Source organism: Epinephelus fuscoguttatus, linkage group LG13 (genome assembly GCF_011397635.1).
Source record: "Epinephelus fuscoguttatus linkage group LG13, E.fuscoguttatus.final_Chr_v1".
Taxonomy (NCBI): domain Eukaryota; kingdom Metazoa; phylum Chordata; class Actinopteri; order Perciformes; family Serranidae; genus Epinephelus; species Epinephelus fuscoguttatus.
This window is the reverse complement of record NC_064764.1, coordinates 41,310,129-41,337,793: the sequence shown is the minus strand read 5'-3', so window position 1 is coordinate 41,337,793 and position 27,665 is coordinate 41,310,129. Positions and strand designations below refer to the sequence as shown.

The 27,665-nt window shown below is 43.3% G+C and overlaps 1 protein-coding gene across 4 annotated transcripts in view; it reads right to left on the bottom strand.

The window, feature by feature from the left end:
* Window positions 1–7,974: 7,974 nt before the first annotated feature.
* The window catches only part of LOC125899304 (diacylglycerol kinase beta), a 180,393-nt gene continuing 160,702 nt past the window's right edge, over window positions 7,975–27,665 (bottom strand). The window contains exons 25-27 of one of the 4 annotated variants that reach the window (XM_049593495.1): window positions 19,069–19,189; window positions 16,884–16,944; window positions 7,975–13,979 (exon numbers count right to left, since the gene is read on the bottom strand). In XM_049593495.1, the coding sequence (XP_049449452.1) occupies window positions 13,881–13,979; window positions 16,884–16,944; window positions 19,069–19,189 (281 nt within the window). In that variant the 3' untranslated portion in view covers window positions 7,975–13,880. The remainder of the gene's footprint in view (window positions 13,980–16,883; window positions 16,945–19,068; window positions 19,190–27,665) is intronic. The other 3 variants (XM_049593496.1, XM_049593497.1, XM_049593498.1) reach the window with 3 other exon arrangements.

Sequence of the window (27,665 nt, the reverse complement as noted above, 5' to 3'; positions counted from 1 at the left end):
GAGTTTCAGCAAATATGACACATAGTTATTTTTATAAAAGTTACCTGCTGAATCTTTAAACACTGATGTTCAGAGTTCACTGTCAATACGACTGACAGCTCCAGAACAACGACTAAAGGGACCTTTTTTTATTCTACACTGCCCTTTTCAAGAGTGACCTTTGAACCTCAGCTGTAGTACTGAAACACAGATGAGACGTCCTCACAGTTGTCATTTTAAACACCTAAAATTTAGTGAAAACGGAGCAAACATGTATCTTTGTCCTTTAAGATTTTAAACTCTTAAATATCCGTAGTCTTTAGCCCGTCAGTGAACCCGACCTCTAATCTTATCTCAGCTGAAACAACAGCCTCTGTGATGAAGCACGAGTGGGTGAGAGCATTATAATTGAGCGCCTTGGCAGTTTGTCCCAGCTTGCAAATGTCTGTCAAAATGCACATTTGAAAAGGAGTTAAAATGGGAAAGTAGTGCCTCTGGGCGCAGGATGCTCTCTCACTGAGGGACAAGATGTGACTTGCCGGCTATTAATAGCACTTTGGGAGATAATTCCTCCCTTGTTATCTTAGCAGCCGTACTCAAGAAGCCTCGCCAAAGGCAGACTCTTCTGAGGCTGCGAGTTGTATAACCATGCTTTCTTTTATCATCTCTCTCCCATTCTTAATTCAATGCCTCTTTTTTCTCTGACATTTTCTCTTTTCTTTGCAATTTTTCGTTTTTCTCTCGCTGGTTTTCTTTCTGGCTCTGAAGCTTCTGGGCCGAACATCAGGGTCAGAAGGGCAGAAAGAACATTCAGACACACTGTAGAAAATAAAAAGAAGCCACAAACCCCACTTTGTTCTCAGTGACTGTTTTCTGTCAGGGTTCAGATTTTAGCTCAATGATGCTAAAATGCTAACCAGGATAATGCTAATATTTGGTTGTTTAGTTGCTTTGATGCTAATTATCACTGTTTAGTGTTTTAATACGCTAACATTTTTTAATTAGAGTTATTTAAGGTCCAGTCTGTAGGGTTTAGGGACATATACTGGCAGAAATTAAATATCATTTCATAACTATGTGTTGCTTTCAGAATCAGAATCAGAATCAGAAATACTTTATTGATCCCCGAGGGGAAATTATTTTTGTTACAGGTGCTCCTTGCAAGAGAGGAAAGATACGTAAAAATATAAGAAATTTAAACAGTAGTATTAACAAATATATAGTTAAATAAACAGGAATTATTAACAAACATAAACGCAAATAAATAAATATATATATATATATATATATATATATATATATATATTGTAAACTGAACAAGATTATTTACACAAACAGAATATATACAGTATATACTATCATAACTATATATATTGTAAACTGAACAAGATTATTTACACAAACAGAATATATACAGTATATACTATCATAACTATATGTATGTTTACGACTCACCTGAAAATAAGAATCGTTGTGTTTTTGTTCCTTTAGACTGAGTCGATTATATTGAGATATGGAGCGGGTCCTCTTCCATAGAGTCTGCCATATTGTTCTACAGTGGCCCAGAGCGGACAAACAATACTCTGGCTTTAGACAGAACCATTTGTGTTTTCGCATCTGCAGCTAGATGCCACTAAATCCAACACACTGGACCTTTCAGGTGATAACGGCACAAAAAAAATGTACCCGGTAGAGGGAAAACAATTTGTGAATAAGAACAGCAAAAGTAAACCATCATCATCCTCACTGTGACCTCGTCACATGTCCACGTTTGGTCATGGACTTTCCACGTCCACATATGACGTCCAAGGTACCCTGGGTGTGTTGGTTGTTGACGTTCTGGGACGCCGTGTCAACTTCAGCCTGTTACATGCATTGTCTGTTTTCAAAATACACTTCTGTTTTCACAGGAAATGTACAGTTTGCATACAGTGTCTTTCAAAATAAAAGCACTATGTTGGTACAACACCCTGAACTGATGTTTTTTTCCTTCAACAACACACACATGTGGTTGGGTTTAGGTAAAAAGAACAGGGTTTGGCTTTACAATCTTACAGGAAGTCAACCCCCCCCCCTTTACCTGAGTATGCCGCTCAATTAAAGGGATAGTGCACCCAAAAATGAAAATTCAGCCATAATCTACCCCCCCAGGGCCTCCCTGAGCATATGGGTGAGCAGATAATGGCTGAATTTTCATTTTTGGGTGCACTATCCCTTTAAGATCCTTTTTGTCTAACCAGAAGCAGCTCTGAAATCACCAGACCACCAGACTCCATTTAAATAAACAGTGATTTCATGATCGTACAACACACTTCATTTAATGTTGGCAGGAGTGGTTCGTCTTTCCACTGTTCCAACAATCACCAGCTCTGGTTTGATTGAAATTAACCCTTAATTCACCCAGTTAGATGTGAAAACATGCTGCCTCTATACATGCTAAAATACTGTTTTCTTAAACGGAGTATGGTGGGTTTGGTGATGGTGATTTCAGGGCTGTTTCTGGATTCTCCTTTTTAACACAAAGCTCTGTGTCTGTAGGGATCCTTTCCTTTATGTTGTCAGACAGTATCTGAGCCTGTCAGGGGCAAAAACAGACACTTTTAGTGGGCGTACACTGATGGAGCGAACATGCTCAGAGAGGCCTGTTTCGCAGCTGGACCACTTTCAAAACTTTATGATTTCATGAGTCACTTAGACACAAAAACATGAGAGAACAGGATCCAGGCTGAAACATACAGGCGTTACTCTTTAAGGGTCTGAATGCTCCGACGACCTCTGTGAGGTTTAAAGTGTGTTTGTTAACGCGACATCAGTGAAGGGTTGTTTCAGCTTTTGTTGTACTGGGTTGCTAATAGATGTTAGATGTGTGAACTCTGGAGTCAAGAAGGGAAACACGTCTCTCTTTAAACCATTGTCTCATTGTTTGTTCACTCAGTCATCATCATCATCATCATCATCACAGGTTTCCTCTCAGTCTGTTTAATGTCATCAGTGACTCACAGATGTTGTTGGGTGTTATTTGTTTTTAAATGATCTACAAAAATCAGGTCTCTGTCTTCACCAGACACCACGTAACACATTCTGATCCTGTCAACACAGAGCAAATGTGACTTTATTTAAATAACAGACGTGTTGCAAAGAGGTCAAAGGTCAATTTAAATCCAACCAGTTTGAACAAAAATCCAGGAGCAGCATTAGTTTGTGAGAATAAAGGAAATAAAAATGCAAATTCAGTCTCGTGTGTTTATTTCTTTAAATGTTTTGTCCATGAAAAAACAGACAGCTGACAGTGAGAGTGACGTGCTGCAGAGACAGACACACGGCCGACTGCAGAGGCTGGATGTATTGATTTCATCCTTCATCCAATCAGGTCCTGGACAGCACGGGGGGACGGTCTGCCCTTGATCCTCTGTGGACTGAGAGTCAGAGGGCCCATATCACAGAGTTTATACATCAGATAACGTGATTAACTGTCGCCTTGGTTACATACAGACGTTTATTTCCTGCTCTGTATTAATCCCCTGCAGCCGTGTGATGACTGTGCTGCTGTGATGTGTAGGATCTGATCTGAGATCTGCTCTGTAAACTCTGTTTCTATGATTGGATGATTTAATGTACATGTAGAGCAGCAGAGTGCTGCAGGGCCTCTGTGCCTCTGATGTCACTCAATACAGCTCATCTGTCCCAGGACGAGATCTGGATCACACTGTTGGGACTGTAGAGCCACCGTCGCCTCAGAGCCGGGGCGGCCGAGCAAAAGGTGGGGGAGGGGTCTTGGATAGATACGCACAGGAAGAGCAGATGGAAACACACAACGAATACATCGCCCCAGATATTAAACATCAAACTTAAAGGACAAGTTTTTGACAACATTTTGAGAATTACACTTATTTGCTTTCCTTATAGTCCTGCAAGACAAGATTCTGGCCCCAAAACTGGATGAATTTTACTCAGACATTAGCAATTCCAGCGGAATCTGTGGCTCTAAAACCAGCTGATTTATAGCGAGACATTGGCGGCATTTTTAGCGGCAATTCTGGCACCAAAACAAGTATTTTTTGGGGAGACGTTTGTGGCAATTGAGGGAAGTGATTCTGGCACCAAAACTGTGTGTTTTTTAGTGAGACATCAGCAAAGTTTCGAGCGGCATTTGTGGCACCACAACCAGGTGTTTGTTAGCAAGACATCAGCATCATTTTCAGTAGTGAATATGAGACATCGGCTGCATTTTTATCTTCAGTTGTGGCTCCATAACTGGGTGTTTTTTGGTGGCACTGGTGGCGTTGCATCAAATGTGGTACCAAAACCTGGTGTTTTGTAGCAAGACATCAGCAGCATTTCCAGCAGCAGCTGTGACTCCAAAATGGTTTTTTTTAGCGAGACATCGACACTATTTTTAGCGCCGATTCTGGCACCAAAACCTGGTGTTTTTTTAAGCGAAACATTGGAGGCATTTTAGCAGCACTTGTAGCTCTACATTCAGGTGTTTTATAGCAAGACATCAGCAGCATTTCCAGCGGCAACTGTGTGCCAAAAACCATGTTTTTATGGCATTTGTAGCAGCGATTCTGACAGCATAACCTGGTGTTTTTTAGCAAGACACCTACAGCATTTTCGGCGGCAACTGTGGCACCAAAACCAAATGTTTCAGCGCTCTGTCCATGAGCCTCTCCTCTCTCCCCGTGTGGTGATGACTTCTCTCAGAGACTTTAAGGCCTTTTGACGTCCCTGTGCTGTCTCAGTGAAGAATCATATTTACAGGTGAATCTGTTAAAGACGCAACAACTTTTGGAGCCTTCACACTTGATATGAAGAGGTGCTGTCCTAACTTCCCTCTACACGCCCTCTAGAAGCTGCTTTAGATGCCTTGTAGATGAAGACATTTCAGTTTGCTGTACTCACGGTTGTGATGACGTCTGTGGCTTGTCAGGTGGGCTCGACGTCCAGTGGTTCATGAAGTTAATCAAAATAAATCAATGATGTTCCAACGAAGATAAAAGGCCTTTACAACACTTAAAACCAACTCAAGTCCGAAGACACAAACTCAGATAAAATCATGAGAAAACTTTCTACAGATTTAAACAGTAAACGTTCAGAGGTTAAGAACTGTGTTTCGTTGACGTCTTCCAGCTTCAAACTGTACACACCTGTCTCCACTGATTGGCTGGAGCATCATGGGAGTTGTAGTCCTATGATTTTAGATGGTCTACAGAGAACAAAACAGGCTCTAACAGAGGGATGATTACGTCATTTTCTGATGCTCCTGGACACTACAGCTGGCGTAAACCTTAATTCTGCTGCTTTCATGTCATTTAGGCTGGATGGCAGAGATATGACAGAATCCCATGTTTACAACTCTGGACAACTCCAGACTGCATGACAGGAGAGTTGGACACATGAGGGTTAAAAATACTGTGAAGCGAAGGACTGTCTGTCATTACGCCTTGTTTCCACGTACGTATGTGAACGGAGTCGAGTCCACTGGAAACCCATTCATTCCTGGGCCTGTGAAACTCCTCGAGTACGTAAAAAAAAAATTGATGTTTTGCGGTAGATTTCAGAGAGACTGTATGACAGTGTGCTAGCTTAGCTAACAGGCTGTTTCCTTCACTTCAGTTTCCTGTTGATTGATAAGAGTGTCTGATTAAAAAGAATTTGTCTATCTAGTTATAACACACTGTGAATCTGAGTGATGATATCCTGAGACAGTATGGATATACTTTATATAAAGTGAGATCAGTCATTGTGACTCGTTCAGCCGTTCATATGTTTAATGCAACATTTCATAAACATGCTACGTACCTGTCAGGTCCTGTTTCTGTCCACATCATGTTCACAGAGCATATTCCAAACTACTGGATCATGAAAACGGACAAAAGTAGCCCCTCCCTTGAGGATACAGGAAGTTTCTAACCATCTGTAAAGAAATGCACTTCCTTGCGTTGGACACTAGAGGTGGTAGACATCATTGTTTCCTCCTGCCTCCACTCTTTATGCTAAGTTAAACTAATTGCTGCCTAGCTTCAGCTCCATACTTACCATATGTTGCGTTCAGGGTGACGGAGTGATCGTAAAAATTTGTTTCCAACTGGAAACATTGACATGAAAGCTTCTTTAAGTCAGAACAACTCAGAAAGTCTGCTAAAAGTTTGGTACACGACCTGCAGACTTTGAAGTCACACACGTAAAAACCTGGCAGATGAAAGTAAATGTTTGAACCTTTTCATTAATTCACATACTGCATGTTTTTTGCTCACATGTATTTTGTAATATGGGTTTTTGTTGCTGTCAGTGAAGAGTGACCTAGATTAGTTTGAAGTTTTATATCAGCAGTAACCCTGACAACAACTCAGCTTAAACCACATTTTAATATTCAATATAAACTGCTGTCAATGTGCTGTTTAAACACTCTGAGTAATAAAAAACATTTTCTTTGTGGCGTCCATGTTGTTTATATATCACGATTTAAATGCTCATGAACCAAAGTCGGAAGAACGACTTTCAGACTCAGGAAATGGGACCATCTGATGAGAACATGAATGCAACATTAAGAAATCTGGTCGATGAGATGCATTCCTAATTCATATATCTATTGTTTGGAGGTGTATTTTGTTTCGTTCCTCTGTGTCGTAATGAGAAACATGACTGATAGATGATGTTGTATTAATTAGAGAAATATGCCACTTAACCAATTTGCACTATAAAAATCTCACCAGCGGAAATCAAAGAAGGAGATACTAACTCCTCCACCAGCAGCGACTCGAGTAGAGAGCCACATGTTTGTACGTTGTATGTTTTTACAACTGGAAACCTGTCTGGTGACTCAAAATATCACCTGCAGCTCAATGTGACAAACTTGTTGTCCCTTTACTTACAGTGGTTGATCTCAAACTGAGGAAAAAGTAAACCAGCTTGACGTATTTGAGCGCCTGAGTGTGGATTTTTCTTTTAATTTTACTGAACCTTGTGAGCTGCATGTGCCCTCTGAAAGCTTTGACAACCAGTTGGTGATGTTCTGTATTTTTCTTATTGTGAACAAATCCAATGAAAAGACCAAAAACAATTAAATGTATCTTAGAGAAGGTCTGCACATGTAACCAGAGCCTCAAGCAGATTAATTCTCTGTGTCACAGACCTACTTTTGTCCATAAACTATTAAAAACACATCAGAGAGCCACATTATCGCACTGACTGACACGTTCCTTCACTCTGATGAACATGGCCACTGTAGTTTTTGAGTCAACCCCATATTAACCTCTCTGCAGCTGGATTTACTCAACAGCACCAAACGTGTATTAATCCACTGCTGGAAATAGTCCCAAGCAAGTTCTCTGTTTAATCTTGAATACGTGAAGTTTCCTAAAAACTACAGTACCCAGCTGTTTCAGGAAATAAATGAGCCTAAGGGGTCGTACACATGCCATGTTTTCTGTGCCCTCATATTCATGGTTTTCAATGTAGACATGCAGCCGGCGAGCTCAAACGACTGTCGTGGTGCGCCATCTGACATGTGTCAACTGCCACCCCTGGCACACACTGGACACATCCCGCTGCTCATCAACAGACGACCCTGACTCCCCAAAGGTCTGTACTCCTCCTTGTACATCAGCTTAAAAGCTTGTGTGGACAGCCTTGAATTAAAGTTGATTTCTCACCTGAAGAGCCAATCTCCAGAGACTCAACAGGAAGTATCTGTTTGGTTATTGTCTTTATAATGACGGGATTGTGGGTCTCTCCTCGTCCATCCTTTGTCACACATGAGACACAGCAACAGCTACAGAGTTCTCTTTATACATCAGCGTTAAGGAGAGGAGTCGAGCTGCTACAGGAGCAGAGAAAAGGAGCTGCTACAGGAGCTGGTATGTACACACAGACTGTGTGGGGGAAAATATATTTAATTCAGGAGGCTGGATATTTTTTGCTGCATTGCGTTCGCTGTTTATTTTTTGCCACAGAGCTTATTTTTGGTCTTTTTTTATTGGATTTGTTGCTTTATTTTTAAAAACAACTTGCCTCAGGAAACTGCAGATAAAGACGGACGCAGATATCAGCTCCTTCTCAGTGGCAGTAAATCACATCAGTGCGTTACCATGATGGAAACCAACCTCTGCTGCTGACTGAAGGTGAGGATGACTCAAAAATGACTGTGCTGCCAAACACTGATAAAAACTGTCTGTATTTGTTTGTCTGAACGCTGCAGGTTGGCTGGTGACAGTCAGGTTAAAGCAATTCCTCTCTGGCTGTTTGAGTGCACTCTACAATTAATCATTGTTTCTATGAGAGTTCTACTTTTCTGTGTCTCTGTGAGCGGGTCCATTTATTTGTTGAGGCAATTGATTACTTCAAAGGACAGGAATAGACATGAACCGTGACACATATTGGGGAATTCAGTGAGACGGGCTGTGTGGGCGTTCATGTTGCGGCCCTTTGATTCCACAATAAATCACAGACGGATGTTGTAATGGTAGAAACTTCATCTGGGAATTCTGCTTTCTCTTTAATGGAACAAGACAGCTTCATCCCGCCTTTTCTTTCACATGGTTAATAACATGCTGCCAAAAAGAGAAAAAACTGAAAACCACAACAAATAAATAGATAAATGGAGTTTTAAAGCAAAGAAATAAGTTTGAATAGTCTGATTCACACTCTCCTGTTCACTCCGTTTGTTTCAGCAGGCATGCGGTGATGTAACTTCAGATAAAATATTATAAACAAATATATACACTTGGTAATATAGCTGTCTAAAACAAATCTCTCAATAAATGTAAAGTTACTGTAAACATGCACTCTTTTCCCACCGAGTCCTCTTAGCGCCCAGGCTCCATTTACAGAGACACTGATGACGATGTGTTTCCTGTGACGTTCCCACAGTGACGTCGTGACGCCGGTTATGTTTAATGGCTTTCAGTTGGTGTGTAGTTAAACATTAACCTCTGAGACAGGCGACAGCGACTGACCTGAACTGTGTACCAGGTGATGTTGATGCTGTGTGGGTAAATATCTACAGTGTGTGAGGATCTGCTGGACGTCCTGTCTGGTTTCATGGGGCCTGGGTGCAAGAGTAAACACTCAGTGTGTTTTAAAGGGAAACAGGGTGTAAAGGCGTGAACGCCCGACCCTACAGTGGAGCTCAGTTTGTACCATCAGAGCATGTCAGCAGTCTCTCTCTGCCCCGCACTGTGAACACTTTACAGCAGGGTGCAAGACAGTTTCCCACCGACGTCTAACTCACATCAGATTGCTTGAGTTTTAACATGAAGACAACTACGTTTTCTTGGAAGTTCATTCCCCACTTGTGGCAGAGTCCTGCACCAGGTCGGGTAGCCGCAGGTACACGCAAAAAGCTGTGGATTTAAATATGTATATATATAAATTCCTGGGTAAAAATGAACTCTCTGGGGCGAGGTCTCAGGGGCAGCAGGCCAAGCAAAGCAGCCCAGACGGCCCTCTCTCCAGCGACGCTTTCCAGCTCCTCCTGGAGGACCCCGAGGCGTTCCCAGACCAGATGAGATATATAATCCCTCCAGTGTGTTCTGGGTCTGCCCCGGGGCCTCCCACCAGTTGGACCAGGAGGATCCTGATCAGATGTTGAACCACCTCAACATGAAGGAGCAGCGGCTCTACTCCGAGCTCCCCCAGATATCTGATTCCTCCCCCTATCTCTAAGGCTGAGCCCAGACACCCTACAGAGGACCCCACAGCTCCCTCTGCGCCTACATGGAGTTCAAGACACCCAAGGAGGATCCTTTGGAGGTTTGATGGTGGTGGAAGGAGCATGCTAACATGTTTCCCACCCTGCAGTGTCAGGAATGTGTCGTGATATGCTGCCATGACCCTGGAAGTCACTGACCAAGCGCCGGTTTTCAACGACTTTGGAGTGAAACTATGTTGGATATACAAGTTAGCCTGATTCGCTGAAGGAGACCATGTACGAACCGTGAGATTATTTCGTCACACACACGATGCTGATGCATTTGCTCTTCCTGCTTCTTCTACAGTCTGAGGACAGAAGAGGAAACAACCCAGAACTCTAAAACGATGTGAATTAGACAAAGTGGGAAAGTGTCTTCAGAGAGAGACGGACCGCAGCAGCTCTGCACGGTGAGAACACTGATCTGAGCCCCTCTATGCTAAGATTTCCACATTAATAACAATGATATATTAAAAACACATTCGTGTGTACAGTATATGTGAGCTACTCCTACCTTCCAGAAATATACATATACTCTGTCTGCACACACTGTATAATATAATTTGCCGTATTGTGGGGGCAGTAATATGGATACATTCTTTATAAACACTGAACTAAGCTCCCTGCTTCGTCCATCTTCAGTCTGTTTCTGTTTCCTTCAGTACCATCACGTCTTTATTTGGTGTACAGTTAAATAAACGGTGGATGCATTAAAGCAGAAGGGGCAGGGATCTGCACTCTGGGATTTGCACTCCGACAGCACACTTGACATTGTGAGCTGATGTTTGACACGGTAATTAGGCATAGGGTTTCACTGGAGGAGAGATGGACCCTCCCTGAAATAGAGGGATAAATTTAGTTCCCCTGTCAGTGCTCTGGTAAATAAAAACCCAGCGGGCCCTGCTGTTATTGCCCTGAGGGGATTTATTTCAAACCTTGACCCACTAGAAGAGTCTTCATGATGCACAGGAGCCGATAAAGCTCACCAACCACAGAGGATAAATTTGTTTCTTAAAGAACCAGTGTGTAAGATTCACGGGGATTTAGTGGCGTTGAGCAGTGACAACAGCAGATTGCAACCAGCTGAAACTTCTCCTGGTTAGAATTCCTTCAGTGTTCATTGGTCAGGAGGTTTTGACCAGGAGCCGAATTATCCACAAGTTTCTTCCTCTCCAAAACAAGCAGATCAGGTGATTAGAAACGGTAAAGACGAACATAAAAATGAAGCAGTTTCATGGTAAAAATCAGCCCAAAACCTGCTGTGTGTGCTCACCTTTTTTAAGATCCAGGGGTCGGTTGCACAAACACCGTAAGTCTGCTCCTTAAGTACTATACTTCAAGTTTAGTTTTTCCTTAGCTAAGGAAATTACTTAAGGGTGTTGCACAGAATCTCTTAAAAGGTTTCCTTAATCAAGGAAAGACATTAAGTCATTAACTGCACCGAAAACTAAAACGATTTCCATGGAGACCATTTGTTTGCTTGAATGTGTGCTTGTGATAGCCCAGTCTAAATGTTGTCTGACCTGAGTATCCTGTTGCAAAGTTGGTCTGATATTAAAAAAAATGGCAGACGATAAGAAGACACGAAAACCAAACTGGTCACAGGAAGAAAAAATCAGACTATCAGAGGAATCCAATAAAAGAAAGAACAAACTGAAAAGTCAATTTGATCTGAAAACGAGTGAACATGAAGCAAGTAATGGAGGAAACTGCAACATTAGATGGGAACATCAACAAAGTGTTCAGCAGACGGTGAGGGCGTTTGAAACCTGGTGAGTGACGCGGCACACCGTTGACTTGTGTACATGAAACACCTCGCCAATAACTGAGTGGAAAGACCAACTGCATAAAACTGCAGAGCAATCATTAATTGTAACGGGGCTGGAGGAGCGCAGCTGATCCAACTTCAGACCTCTGGTCAAATGTTTAGTGCAAAATCAATTACTTATCATTAAGAGTGTCCATGGGGTTCTCCCACTCCTCTCGGGACACGTTCACTTTCCTTATTTATCTCCATAAACTCAGCCATGTTGCCGTTAAGATGCAGTCAGAGAGACCTTATGTTTTTTTCCTTACTTTGGTTGCTAACAGTTAACAAACTTTAAGTAAGTCCTTAAGTAGAAGAGAGAAAGAGATAAGGAGAAAAACTTAAAGGCCCTGACACACCAAGCCGACGGTCGGCCGTCGACCAAAGTTCGGCGTCGGCGGCTTTTTGGCCGATTGAGTATGTTGAATCGGCGGCGGAGCTTGTCGGTGAGAGAGATCACTCTGATTGGCTGTTCAGGTTTTATTTCCTCGCCCCTGTAGCGAGTGAATCTGCCTGTAGTGAAACCGGGGCTAACCGGTGCTTCCTCCTCAGGCTCCACTTCACTCAGCTGCCCCACAGACCCGCTGCTTCTTCACACTTTAACCTGAATAACAAACCGGAGCTAGCTGGGAGCGGCTAGCGGAGCGTTAGCCGCAGCATGACCGGAGGGAAGCACAGCCAGTTAGCCTCCGCTAGTCTCTGAGCTAGCCCCGGCTCTCCGTTTGGATCCAACCGGAGCACCGAGCCCTGGTTTGTTATTCAGGTTAAAGTGGGAAGAAGCAGCGGGTTTATCGGGCAGCTGAGTGAAGTGGAGCCTGAGGAGGAAACACCGGGACCGTCTGGATGTAATAGTCCGTGGAGGTGCTGCGGTGCTCGGCTGCACAGATAGGAAACCCCTCGGCTGACAGGATGTACCACTCTCTCACTCCGCTCTCTCTCACGCAGGCGCAGAACGTACGTGCTACTTGGCCGTCGGATGTAGTCCGTGTAGTGTGTTCAAATGCAGCTGACACAGGGCGACGTGAGGCGACGTAGACGACGCAACAGTTGGCTTTCGTCGCCACTAGTTCTTTGATGTTGGACTTAAGGTGTTTTGTGCAGCCGGCCCCTGCTGGTCAGGAGGTTTTTATAAGGAGCTGAATTATCCACAGAGAAATCTGAAAAAAATCTGTGTTTTTCTGACTTAGTCATCTCAGAAGTGCCATGACATCCAGGTGAAAACATGAAGCCAGTGTTTGGTTTGTCTGTTCTGGGCTACTGTAGAAACACGGCGTTGCAACACGGTGATCTCTGTAGACGAGGACCTGCTCCCTCTGTAGATATAAACGTCTCATTCTGAGGTAACAAGAACACAGTGATTCTTATTTTCAGCTGATTATACACAAATGAAAACACACTTATTATATTATATTCCATTTCATATCCCCCTCAGTCCAACACACTGGAGCTTTAAGAAAGCATCTACAGTTTCTCCAATCTCTACTTCCAATCTAGACTCAATTTGTGCAGCCATAACTGTGCACAGCTGAACAGAAACTTCCTCTGACGGAAGTCTGCAGCCGGATCATCTCCCCAGTCTCTGAATATTGTGTTAAAGGGTCTGTTTTTTAGGCCAGTGATGCTAAAGGGGACAAAAATCCCTGCATGTTTCAGCCCATTCCAGGCCACTGCTACGCCCCGCTGCCATCAACCCACAAACAAAAGCAGTCAATAATGGATGAGGCTTTTCCTCCGCTCGGCTGTACCGTGCTGTCAGTCTGTGGGGGAGGCCCTGCAGCGAGCGCTCTTACCAGCCACCGCTGTTTCATTATTCATACAGGTGTTTTAACGAAGAGGTGGATCTTACTCTATTTACTCACCGGCCTTGTAAACAACCACGATCACTGCCGCTCTTCAGTGTAGTGTGTTGGAGCTCTTTCTTTCTCATCCTACAAACTATCACTTCCTGTTCCTCATTCTGGGCTGCGAAGGAAGCCCAGCAGCCAGGGCTGTAGGATATTTAGTGGGCAGTGCAGTACTGGCTTATGGCTGAGTTTTTTTGGGCAGGGGGCGGCTTGGGCTGAGAGACCTGGCTGTTGCAGCTAAATCCATGGCTGGGACGAAGACTAGAGGACTAGAGGACTAGAGGAGGATGGTTACACAGGAATAAGTCGGTACTGTATACTGAGAGTTCATTTCGGGTGCCATCACTGCAGCTTCCTCTGGGAGTGAATCGTCTGTAGGCATCCTGACGTTAGGAATGTTCCACAACATGATCCCATTGAGCTTCCCACTTTCAAACTCCAAGTCCTCTGATGGAGCTGCCTGTACAGTGGGCGTGTGTGTGTATGTGTGTGTGTGTGTGTGTGTGTGTGTGTGTGTGTGTACTGTATATGTGTGCGTTTCTGTGTGCATGCACGGGTCCTAGTCGCGGCTCCGGTTGCGTTTCTTGAAGAAGAAGAACGGCGTCTTCTGAGGCGGGCCCAGCAACATGGGGACCTGGTTCATGTGTGTGATCCTGATCTGTAAGAGTCAGACAGAGAAGGACACGGTAAAGAAACAAGGTTTGTACAGAGTTTGTTCTCAATGTCTCTCTCTGACACGCTGACAGTCATCACTTCCTGGCTCTTTTCAGGTGGCTGTTATAAAATCACTGACTGCGACCTTGCAAATAACCCAGAGAACACGACAAAAAGGTTTCTATCTTCCACATGTTTGAAGGTCCACCATGACAGAATGAGGAGTGACTGAAATGCCTTGAGGATGAATAGATAGAAGCTGATTTCCTGCTTTTCTGTGAGGAATTTCGTCGGACTGTGATTTGTGATGGCATGACGGTGTTGGAGGTTGAGGCTGTGCAGCGGAGGAGGATGAACAAAAGAGCACGGAAATGAGCCAAGACAAGAGAAAAGCTGAGTAACACTCATCATGGTGCAGCACACAGCTGACTCTATCAGCTGTCAAGGATAAGTGGCTGTCCACTGGCATCAGGGGACGCTTATGTCTCATTTCTACTGCGAGGTTTGGCTCAACTGGACTGAACTTACTTATGGCACCAGGTGCTTTTGTCAGTTTCACTTTCCCCTGCAGATTCAGAGATTTGAATTTCATATAATGACGTGTAAGCGCCTGTTAATGACGCTGTGGGCTAATGGGCATGTAGCTACTTCCATGTTTCACATGATACGTCATGTCTGTAGTCGACCAATGAAGATGAGTTTACATATCACCTTGGGTTCGTCCTTCACCTTCTCAAAATGATCCCACACTTTGGATTTCCTGCCCGACATGTTATTAACTAGCCTGTGGAATAACCGCAGGTACCAGCCCTGGAGATTAACCTGACGAGGACACTTCCTGTGTCTGTCCTTTGAAAGTAAAGTCACACATGGTCCAGTCAGATAGGTTTGGATTTATTTTGACAAGGCGCAGCTCCTCATAGAGTTTCAGGTTTTGTTTTTCTGCAACTAAGAGACCAATGAAATCTTGCTGTCTAATGACCTTTCTGGTTGCCTAACGTTTGGTTGACTGTCAGGGCGGCAGCTCTGGGTCAATTAGTTTTGACTTTGGACAGATGCTGATCTGTTTATTTGGTGATGGTTGGGTCGGAGAATAAAACCACTGCCACTATGAAAACTTTCAGGAGTTGCATCATCAAAATCTTTCTTCATAGTGTAGACATCTAACCTGGAAATCCACATGCCCCGCCCCTAGCAAATTCTAATTTGGCCCCGATGAGCAGAGCCCGGTGAATTGCCATCGGACCAATCAGATCAGTCTATCTGACAGAGGCGGGCTCTGGACGGGTGTAACATGATGAGGACAGCGCTGCGCCGTAGGAGTCGAAAAGTAAACAGCCAAGATGGCAGCTGCCAAAGGACCGCGTCCATTCAGTTTAGCTGTGGAAGAAACGCCAAGCCAACTACACTTATCTTTCTCCTTGAGAGAGGAACAGAAGACTGCCCTAGAAGCCTTCGCTTCCAGGAAGGACGTTTTTACGTTTTGCCGACGGGATACAGCAAAAGCAAAATATATCAGTTAGCCCCACTGTTCGGTGAACCAATGGGACTTTTTGCTCTGATTGACTATCGTGCTATCCAATTGCGTGCAGTGGCATTTAATATGCCTCAGTTAGTGCCGCTCCTTGGGTAAGAAGGGTGTATCGTGAGGGCCAGACTCAAAATCTTTCTAGATTTGAGTCTGGATTTCCAGGCTAATAGACATCTGCTTCAAAATCAATCATCTGTTACTCAAACTGGACTTCCTGGATTATATTAATTAATTTCATTCATTCATTTAACTTGAAGCAACCAAACCCACAAGTCTTGTTTTTAAACAATGCACTTAAAGATCATTACTGATAATACTGATATGATGTTGAACCAGAAACACAGGATACTACATTTTCTCTGGATAATCCATTTGTTTTTCTGACCGACCCTTGTGATTGTTTGGGATTATGGAGCTGTCACACCTTCAAAGAGTTACTAATCTCTAAAACATACAGTGAGATGAACAGGTCAGTTGGTTACTGGTTAAACCGCTGTGACCGCTCACTTCACCTGTGTCAGTGTGAATGTTCTACTTCAGTTTTGCCAGTGACATAGACAGGCATTAAAGAGTTACATGTAGCTGCAGTTCATCAGCAGCCCCTTTGACATAACCGGAATAAGACGGGAATGTCACGCAGTTATTCCAGCTTGGAGTGGAAGTAAAGGTAGTAACAGCGCCGAATTGACAGGACAGGTGTGATGTTTTGACAATGTCTTATGTGTACGACTCATCGCTGGGAGATTTAGCTAACAGCTAGCATTTTTCGAGCATGTTCTTATTGTCCGTACCGAGGGAACGTACGGAATTTGGCAAACGAGCAATTCTGTCTGCAGCTCCTGATCTGTGGAATCTATCACGTGTTGGTTCCTCTTGGATGTTTCAAAGCTCTGCTGCAGGATTGTTGTATATTTTTATTCTGTATTTCTGTTCTATGTTGTCTGTCTGCAACTTATATTGCTGCCTGTCTCTGGTGAAATAAAGGTTAAATAAATATTAAATAAAAAATGCAAAGATGACATAAAGAAGGGACAGAGTAACACTGAGTACAATTTTTTTTCCTGGATTGTTTTTTTTTCTGACTGACTCTTGACATCGTTTGGGATTATGGAGTTGGTCATATGGTTACTAATCTCTAAAACATACAGTGAGATAAACAGGTCAGTTAATCACTGGTTAAACTGCTCTGAGCGCTGACTTCACCTTTGTAAATTTCCTGTTTCAGTCTTACCAGTGAAAACAAGTCATTAACTTACAGTACAGTGTCTCTGGGACTAAATATCTACATATGGGGTCTTTAAAACTATGACCCCATGAGAATCCCTCTCTTAAAACAATTTTGCAGCACTGGAGCAGTCCTTTTGATTTAACTCTCACCGTGCAGGGCGGCTGCATCCATGGCTCGCCATCGATCTGCATGGGCAGCCGCCGGGACGTCCTGTGGAGAGAGAGCAGAGGGGTGAGGAGGAGAAGTGGGGGGAGGGCAGAGAGGGAGGGATGGAGGGAGGACAGGGTGGGGTTGGAGGTTGTGAAGGTCAGATCACACACACCTCTGAGGCACGAGAGGCCTGTTCACACTGTCCCAGCAGAGGGTCACACACTGCACCCTTTGTTCCCATGAGACCCATTCCCAGACAGGCCCCCACTCTAAACTCACAGAGCCACTGTATATGTACACACACACACACACACACACACACACACACACACACACACACAGTTGGTTTAAGACTTTGATGCATGCCTCTGCGGCTGCAGAAACACAGTATGGGAGAATGACTGTGATGAATGCTCTTTTAATTCTGGTCTGGAAAATATTGGGCCGCTCTGCAGAACAAGTGAGAGAACAACTTGTAAATGTCACTTCTCTGGTACAGTAAGTGTCTCGCTGTCGATGTTCACTGCCTGACAGGAGCAACAGAAACAAAACCAACTTTCTATGAATCTATGAGTGACTTTGGATGTTTGAATTTTATTATCTCCGGTCGTGTGTGAATGTGTGTATCTGCCTGTCTGCAGCTAATCAAGCAAACTACTGGACCAATGAGCCTAATATTGTGTGTGCACATTTATGACTGTGTTCTCAATGACCTCACATCGTTGCAGTGATTCACGCTTGTTAAAAAACCTGTTTTATACCAACATTCGGAACGTTTCCAGTCACAGTGAAGTGGAGCTCCCGTTCCAGCTGGACGAGGACATCTAACTGGCCTACTGTCCTTGTCCCAGTATACAAGCACGGGAGGGGAATCCATTTATTGAGCCAAGTATGTGCGACTCCTCTACGATAGGTGGAGATATGCCCCCTTTCAGCTTGTTAGTATTGGACCTTTTTCCTGTTGACCTATTACGTCACAGACCAAACAATGGACAAACAAGTTAGCTACGGTTAGCTAGCAGCTAACTGCTACCATGGTGGACAACTTTACAGCTCTGTACATTTGGTCCGTCCAAAAAGTCACGGCTCTGGATGTAGATTTCTCCATGTTGTTACCGGCTTCTTCTTCTCTTACACATTTAATGCTATTGGACTTCCGGGTCAAAGCCCAGGGCGGAAACTGTGGAGCATGCTCAGAGCGCCTCGGCCAGTTTGGGCCAAGAATCCAAATATCATATAGTGATGAAGCTTGTGATTCACACCCCTGTCAATACGTAAGTAAGTAAGCGGGTGATGTGGTTAAATTTATTTTTGTCTGTTTTTATAGTATTGATAGTGTCATTTCCTGCTGTGTGTGCGGCAGCCCACAGACAGCTATGAACGACATGGGTCAAAGATCTGTTGCTGTGTTTTGGTCATTGAAAATATATTTATCCTCATAATTATAGTGTATCTATGTCACACACAGTTCCTGTTGGCAGAAAAACTCGATTTACAACTCATCGCGGCTCTGTCAAAAATATACCAGGCGTGAATTTTCATAGACTTCTGGCCAGGATCAGTTTGGGATGCCGCATGGCAGCTGAAGGTAGTCCGCCTGTTGGAGATCTGTACTCTCCTGAGTGAACTCTTCTAGTTGAATCTGAAGCCAGTATCAAATTGAATGTGACCCTTTCTATTTCCTTATTGAATTTATTTAGGTCAGCTGTCAATATTTGTTGTTAATAAAAGTTCTACAAACAGTAAATAAGTTTGAACCCATGCATCGTCACCCGAAAGTACATCTTCAACCTGAGTGCTGTTAAAACACTATAAGGAGGACGGATCAGAGAGTCATTAGCATCCTGGAACCAAACTGAACAGACGGATCATTTCAGTGAGTCAGTCCTCGGCTCTGATGGCTCACAGAGTTCAAATGTATAATTCATCAGGTGTGTTATTGTTTGGATGCTGCAGGGATTTCAACCTTCACATGCACAGAAACACTCCACAGGAATGCATTTTTGATCATACATGTAGAAGATGGTGATGGATTCATTTTGTGCAGTTGGCTGACCAGAAGGAAGACGGGGGGAGGGGAGGGTGGAGGATGGAGAGAGGAGATCAGGAAGCGACTGGAAGGAGGACGACGGATTGAATGTGAGAAAAGATGGAGGAAACAGCTGAGAGGCAGGGGGTTCTGACCTGATGGTGACGTTAGCACACTGAGCCAGTCTGCGGCCGGCACTCTTCAGTCCAGTGTAGATCTGTCCCATCTCTATCGCCCCCTCCAGGCCGACCACCTCCAACAGCTGGTCGCTGAAATCTGGACGGAAACGGAAATGGTATGAGGTCAGTATTCAGGTTATGTTAAGACAAAATTAAACCTGCAATAACAGTTTATTTTTTGGTTACTAGTGAGCGGAGGAAACTGGTAAGTGCTGTAAAGTTTAGTTGATTTAAAACACACATTAAACACACAGTAAACACACATTAAACATGGCTTAATAGAGACAATTTCAAACACAAGTTCACAGATCAGCTTCACTATAACTCGCAGTATTCACAGACAAACACTTGTCTTTATCTGGACACATTTTCCCCACAAATACAACATGCTAACATTATTAGCACAAGCCTATGGCATTTTACATTGTATAAATTAGCCCAGCGGCTAGCAGACTTTTCCTCTTCTCATATAAAACCAGGGACAACAGCAACATTTAACAAAGGTAATGTTACAAAATCCGGCTACATTACAACTCACAAGGTTCACTGACAAAACAACTGTCTTATACTAAACACGTTTTCCAAACAAATACAACATGCTAACGTTATTAGCACACGCCTATGGCATTTAACATTGTATAAATTAGCCTAGCAGCTAGCAGAGATTTCCTCTCCTCATATGAAACCAGGATAAATCACACAGGACTTAAAATGCTATTTTGTGGAGGCTTTATTGTCTTCACAATTTATTGCTTCTTATCTGTGAAATAAACACATAGTAGACACAGAAGTATAATCCCATTTAAGGCAGGCTTTGACCTGACTCCAGAGATGGTTTATCGCGGGCGTCACAATTCAATGTGTTTAAACTGGTCATGGAAACTCAAATCAATAGGCATTGTTTGACCTTGTGCCTTACATAAAGCGCAGCTAAGCTGAGAGACACTGCAGATTAAAGTGATAATATGCTTCATCATGACATGTGACCCTTTTCACATTGTGATTTTATACATATAAAAATGTTGATTAAAGCTGCTTTAATGTACGGGGCAGCGAAACTGCCCCGTACATTAAAGCAGCTTTAATGTACGGGGCAGCGAAACTGCCCCAGCAACAAATCTCTTAACTCTTAAAGATACAAATCTTTGTCTAAACACACACGACTGTCATGACAATCACTTTCACTTCCACCAGGTTAAATAAGAGAGAGGTCGTCAAACCTTTAATGCTCCTCATTATCGTCTCCCTCATGAATTCCCCTTTGTGTTCTCTCTCTTTGAAAAGTGTGATGCCTAATAGTCAATATTTACAGACATGATCACAAAGGTCACTGATGATGTCATCTGACATTTCACTTTCAATACACTTCAGCTCATAAAAAAAACCCTGACATGATAAGAGATTATGTGTTCGTATGGCCCCGGCAGCTTCACAGGTTTTTACAAACGCCTGGTGAAATAAATTATTAGAGAGAAATCTGAGAAATGTTTCGTCTTCGCAGCCATTGTGATAATTTGTGAGGTGCTAGAGCAGAACCAGATCTCATAGCCGCTCATAAACTGTGTCGGTGGCATCTCATCTACACTCATTAACTGTAGAGCATGGTAACAGGGACCGAGCTGAAGAAGCTGACCAGGCTGACGGAAACTTTTATTTTGATAGTCATTATTTTAATATGCATTTATTCCGTACTTAGTTCTTATTGGTTTTTATTCTGATTATTGAACAGTGTGGTCTTGTGTCAAAGTGTGTGAGCAGAGCGTGAATGAGTTATGTTATGTTATGTTATCAGGTTAGAGCGGCCACACTGCCCATGTGAGCAGCTCTGCTCATGCACGGCTGGGCCAAACATCTACAAAACAGGTGTAAGTATTTCTTTCAAATTCAACACTTCCTGTTTCAAACTAAAAGCCCTCTCACAACGTGTCTGTTGACAGAATCCCTTCATGTGTGACCATCAAGCTTTTTATTGTGAAATACAAGCAGGGCCCTGCTCTTGATGATGCAGTAGCTGCACAGCTTCATAAATTTGTGGAGTTCTGGCTCTTAATTGTGGAAATACAGAACTTACAGCAACTGAATGCTTTGCAGCAGCAACACTGTCTCTGTGAACGCCACAGCAAGGTAGCCGTCATGTGCTACTCACGCAGGCAGTGTGGCCCAGACGTTATCAGCTACAGTTTCACTCCAATACACTCCTTATTTTCATTCTTGTCCCGTCGTGTTTCCCCGACTCCTCTGGGCGCCGTTAAACCATGATGACAATCAGCCACGTATTATGCCGACTTTGAAGAACGGCTTTTTCGTCGGTGTCTGACCGGGTTGTTTCTGCTGAGATTGTGCCATAAATTACAGTTGTTTTTTAGCGAGCAATAGCTGTGTTTCCAGTTGGGATAATGCTTTGAAAAATTCTTGTTTTTTTTGCAGAGTCATCGCTGCATTTTCCAGCAGAGGTTGTTGGCCCCACAGCAGGTATTTTGAGCCAGAACATGATGCTCTCTGAACCAAACCCATAGAGTTTTTTGTGCCAAAGCTTAACAGCACATCAACTACAGTGTTGCTGAAATGTGAAGTTTCAACGTAGCTGCTACATAATAACGTACAAATGTAACATATATTTGGTTTGCATTCATTTAAAATGGCGACGTTTGTTGTGGTGACTGGGTTGGGTATGTTCCGTCATAAACCGGCTGCTGCAGGCTCAACATGAAGTTTACAAAGTACTTTCAAAATGAAACTGAGCGTCCTGGAGCGGCTTGGAGCAGGGAAGCAGAGGGAACAAACAGCTCTGTGATTAAGGAGTGAATATTCTCACGGCTGCACTCTGCTCATGTGCTGCTGTCTGCTGCTACACACAAAAATAGACCCAGAATTGAATCAACTCTTCTGCCTCATTCTCCATGGCTAATCATGCAGGTTAGTGTGGCGCTCTGAGAGTTGATTGACCTGATCCAGGCAGGCTGGTGCCAGCTGAACACCTAAACATATTCCAGTCCTTTCTCATGCACTGGGTTTTCCCTGATTGCTTCTCTGAATCACAGACGTCTTAAAATGTCAGAGAGAGAAAGTTCCCATCCATTAAATCTACAACTTTCCAATCTGTGGCCACTTTCTGATGATTACATGTTTCTAACTTTAATGTCAGACATAAACGCAGAGAGTCTCTAAAAGCCTCGAGCAGAGCTTGCTTCACTGCAAGAAGAGAAAGAAAGAACGTTTGTGTGAGGCACCCAGGGAACCAGTCAGACCGTTCCCTGAGGGTCTCAATCCTGCATCGTGCCCAGACAAGCTGCGACTGGCAGCACTGCCTGTTGTGACTGCAGCCACAGGCAGCAGGTCTGCCTGTCTCTTACAGTGTAAACAACGTTAATAATTTCCCAACGTCGTCAGACCTCACTCGCCCTGTTTGGCTTAGTTTCAGACCACAAACAGGAAACTGTTGCATGCTTTTGCTTTGCTGAGGAGAGGAAACGTGTTCTGCAAAAGCCTGATGCAACACAGGGCTCAGGACGAGTCTGACTCATGACTTTTCACGCTCAGAAGAATTTAAGAAAAGAGGTTTGTAAACACTGTGACATAAGCAGCGTTTGAATTATTTCTCTTATCCTCTGCTAATCACATTAACTGTTGGTGACACATCTGGTGCTTTTTACAGTCCAATTATAAATTATAAAGAAATTAAACTTGATTATTTAAAGTCTTGGTGTTTTCTCTTCATCACTTATTTTCACTGTGGTCAAAATCAAATGATGAACAGCAGCTGGGGAATTTTTCACGTACCATAGTTTGTGTTGGTTCATGTCTGTAAAAGCAGGAGTGACATTTAGAAAGTGCTTCCATTTCGTGCCATGCTTCAAAGATGATCGAGGTTTATACGGGAATGAGTTTGTTTCTGCTGACTCACTGGCACTCTTTAATATTTCAGATGACAATTCAAAAGAAAATGTCAGAGCAGAGTGAGGAACAAACATTTTAAAATCACTCTGCAGTTCTGTCTGTCCTCTGTAGAATTATAAACGCTCGGGGCGCACGCATTAGTGCAGGAAGAGGAAGAGGAAGAGGAAGAAGCTGCGACAACTTATTGTTCATCACATGAAAATGTGAACATGAATGTAAAAAGGCTTTCATAGATGGACGCTTTCATAGCTTGATATTAACGTGGTGATGCAACACGCCACCTGAGAACTATAAGGTTCTACCTGCGGTCTGAGTGGTTGTGAGTTATCGATGATATGTTGAACACGTCTCTCAACAACCACGGACTTTCACCCAGGAGGCCGCTGTTCACTTCCTGTAAGACTGTAAAGCCAAACCCTGTTCTTTTCTGCTAAACCCACCCAACCAAACGTCGACATGTGACGAGGTCGCAGTGAGGAGGTGTTGTAGGATAAACTCCCAGAAATTCCCAGAAAAAATACTCAGGACGATCTGAGTGTCTTAAATGACAGCTACTGTCCACATGTCCATCATCCTGCGTCAAACACAGAAAGTATGTCTCATCTTTAGTCACATGTCCCCCATATGAATCTGTCTCTGTCTCTGCAGAGCTTTCCAGGAAATCATTATAATAGGATTGGGCATCCATTAAGAAAAAACTGGACAGTTGGAGACTGAGGGATCAAGAGGACTAGTGACACAATGGCTACACATGACAGATGGGAATTCAAAGGACGGCTGGATGTAAAGATGGACGCAGGCTGTCATTTCCTGCAGCTGAAAAACAGGCAGTGTGTGAGGCTGTAACACAGTCTGATGCTGCAAGAAAGGAAAGGTATAAAAAAAAATTCCAGTGAGTGTTGACATGTCCTATTTTAGGATTTCAAAACAGTACTATTCATATATCCTTTCAACAAGTCAAAATCCCCCTCCTTCGCACACCCACCTATACACCTCTACTTCCTCCTCACACCAAACATGGGCATGCCGTCCTGCCAGTGTCCCAGTGTGAGAGCCTGATGGCAGAATAGCCCACTGTGCTGGTTCTCACCTCGCTGATGATTCCCGCCTCATCAGATCTCTGCGCTTTTGACTCTCAGGCAACCAGCACTGTTACTTCTCAGTGAGGTAGAGCTAAGAATAGAACAGAACAGCCTCTTACATAACGCAGCCACAATGCATTCTGGGATGGGACGGCATTGCTTTGCCAAGGAGCGGGCAGCGAGAATCGTCACTGCTGTGCTGCACTATTTTCTCTGCTGTGCGGGCAAGCTGAAGCCTCTTCACATGAATGCACTATTGAAATAATCACGATTTATATAGAACGTCTATAAAAACAGAATATCTGGAAATAACTGCTGAGCTGATATTTATGCAGTCACAAGTGTTCGGTCAAACACAAGATACACAGTTTATTATATTAAAGCCTAAAATATAAATATACAGAATTATGAAACAAAAACCAGTAAGAGGGAGATGGAAATATACATTAAAGCAGATGTGAGGCTATATTCTGTATTTCAGTCATTTCAAACAAAACAAAATAAACAATATGTTATTGTGGTGCTCAGTATACTTTCTGTGGTTTTCAGCCCATTTGTACTGAAAGTCCAACTGAAAGTAAATTTCATTTTTTGTCTCCCACAGCAACACAGCTGCTCCATAAAGTACTTGTCTCTTGTTCTCCATTGAAACAAAAACCCCTCATAAATTTAACAGGAGAATTTTATTTTTAATATTTTTTTGTAGCATTCACTTGACAAAAAAATGTGCCCATATTTTCTGAATTAATTAAATTATGATCTCAGAATTATGAGAAAAAATCATAGAAACAAATCTACTCTTATTTTCCTGGAAGATAATCAGAAAAAAAAAAATTTATGAAATTATTACTTCCTTAATTTAGACCAAGAGTAGGATGTTTTTTTGTTGTTGTTGCTGAAATAATAATCTCTGTAATTCAGACAGAAGCAGGGACATTTGTTCTTGAGTGAATGAATCATGACTCTGTAGATGATGATTTTGTTTTGTGTGTTTATTTGTTTTATTTTTATTTTGTAGTTTTCCTGATTTTTAGTTGTATTTTGTTTTTTTCTTCTTGCCTTGGATTTTTAATCAGATATCTGTTTGACTCTATGATATTATGTTTGCTTGTGTGGACCCCAGGAAGAGTAGTTGCTACCTCGGTAGTGACCAATGGGGATCCAAATAAAATAAATAAATAGCGCCTCCTAGTTTCACATTATTTGGCGGTGAAACGCAACATGCCAGCTGACTGAGATGAAACAACATAGCTGATATTGCCCCAAAGATCCTTTTACTTTTAATAACAAAAAAAACTATTAACAATACATTTTAAATTCATGTTGGCATTAATTTTGTGATTTCTGTTGAACTTGATGATCCAAACTGGTAAAAAATACAAATACAAGCTGTACTGACCCCAATATGGTGTCTGGAAAGTACAGAAAATATTCGAGGACTAGACATTGACGTTGTCACAGCATTAAATAGCATTTTAAATGCAAAGAGTACTGATCTGAGATCTATCTATCAAAATGCCGCCTACCTACTTTTGTTTATACAGAATGTGCCTTTTTCGGGGCAATGGGGGGTGTGAGCAAGTAACAAAACATGTAGCTCAGCGTGTGACGTAAACAGTGACGTGGGAGGGAAGCCGCGGCTGGTCAGTCCTTCGGTGATTCTCTCATAAGTCGGCCCGTCCTTCACCGTCCCCGTCATCTGGCAGTTAATAGCCTCTTTGTTTGCGAGGACAAGGAGGGCGCGCAATTCCTTGTCTCCCCAGTTGCTCATCTTTACAGTGTCTGTCAGGTTTGTGTTTCCCTCTTGCTACTAGCTGCTCGCTAATTCCTGCTATCAGCTGTTTCCTGTTTATCCACCGCCAGTGGCTTGCACGTGCAGCGTCATCAACAGCTCCTCCCACAAGTCATCAACAGCTCCTCCCACAAGTCATCAACAGCCCCTCCCACAAGTCATCAACAGCTCCTCCCACAAGTCATCAACAGCCCCTCCCGTTGCAGAAGGCCGCCTCAGTCTGTTTAAACTAAAAGGGTTCCACCAATATGTCTACCCTACGAGGCGGAAAATTGGGTCACCAATCCGGCTCTGTGTGTCTAAACGCTCCTCCACCTTAGAGCTTAAAGTGAAACTTATCTATTCTCTCTTCAAAGCCAGACTCCTCTGACAAAAACAGTGATTTACCTTTTACCTGTTTGTGTCATTGTGACTTTGGTATTTTCGAGGGTCAATTCGGATTTGAATGTCACACAATAACACAAGCACACAAACAGATCGAGGCAGCAGTCGACCAGTATGTCCAGTGTTCAGCGAGGTGAAATGTTTTGGTCAGTGGGATCTGGCTTTGAAGAGAGCATTTTATTTTAGTTCTCGTCTATTGGGGAGGTGCTGCATAAATGAGACGTGGTTACTGATACACAAATGATCATCTGGGGGGTGAATTATTCCTTCAAAGACCACAGCACAGAGGAATAAGCTTCATCAGACCACACAGACAATGTTTGCATCATTTCCTACTGGTTTCTGTCTTTTCAGTAGGTTCGTCTACATTCAGAAAAATACTGAACATCTCGTCCTTTAAGTTTTAAATTTAGTGATGAGTTATTTATAACAGCCCTTCAATTAGAAACTGAAGGATGAATTATAAAGCTCCCAGAGGAATATCTGCAGCCTTCATTCTACATGAGCTTGAGGTGTTGGGCTATAATTATAAGCAGGCATATTTGTGTATCCTTCCTCCACCCACATGCCCTCCCTCCCTCCCTCCCTCCCTCCCCGACCGGCCTGTTATTGTCTCAGGGTGGCCGGAGTCATGGCAGATGGTCAAGAGGAACTGCAGCTCACCTCGCCAGCACCAACAGAGGTAAAGGTACGGGGGAGAGCACTTGGCCATATGACAGAGAACACTATGTTACTATGATACAGTGCAAAAATACACCACACACACACACACACACACACACACCGTGTCACTGAATCCTTGCATGGGCTGTGAGCACCCAGATGGTGAAATCTCAGTTTTATCCAGAAACTAAACCGACATGAGAATTTTCCAGATGGGAGCTGATGGGAAAGAACAGATTATAGAAGAAGCTTTAGGAAGTGTCATCGTTTCCATCCTGTCTGAATGTGATTGGCCTCTTTAAGAATCATTTGTCATTCATTAACTTTGAGTAAATGTATCACTGGAAGGTCATCCACTCTCCCACCATCCAACCAGAGCGACTCAGCAGCTTCATACAGGAACTATTTCCAGCCACACAGACCGGTGGGGGTGAATCAAAGTAATTATAGTCTGCTGTTTCTGTTGTGTGAGAAGAAAACAATATGCAGACTCTGCCTGATATAGCCGCTTTCATCGGGTGTCACAGCTTGACTGTTAGCAGGGAGGGTGGGCAGGTGGGTGGGATGGGCAGGAGGTTTGTGGACCTTGGGAAGCAGGGAAGAAGGAGCAGGAGCAGAAAAGGTGAGGGGAGGGGGGAGAGCTCGGGGGTGTGATAGGAGGAAGAGCAGAGGGGGGAGAGAGTCGGACAAGCAGGGAGAAAACAAATGAGTCACGGAGGGGAGACGCAGAACATACCTGAAATAGCAGGTTTCTA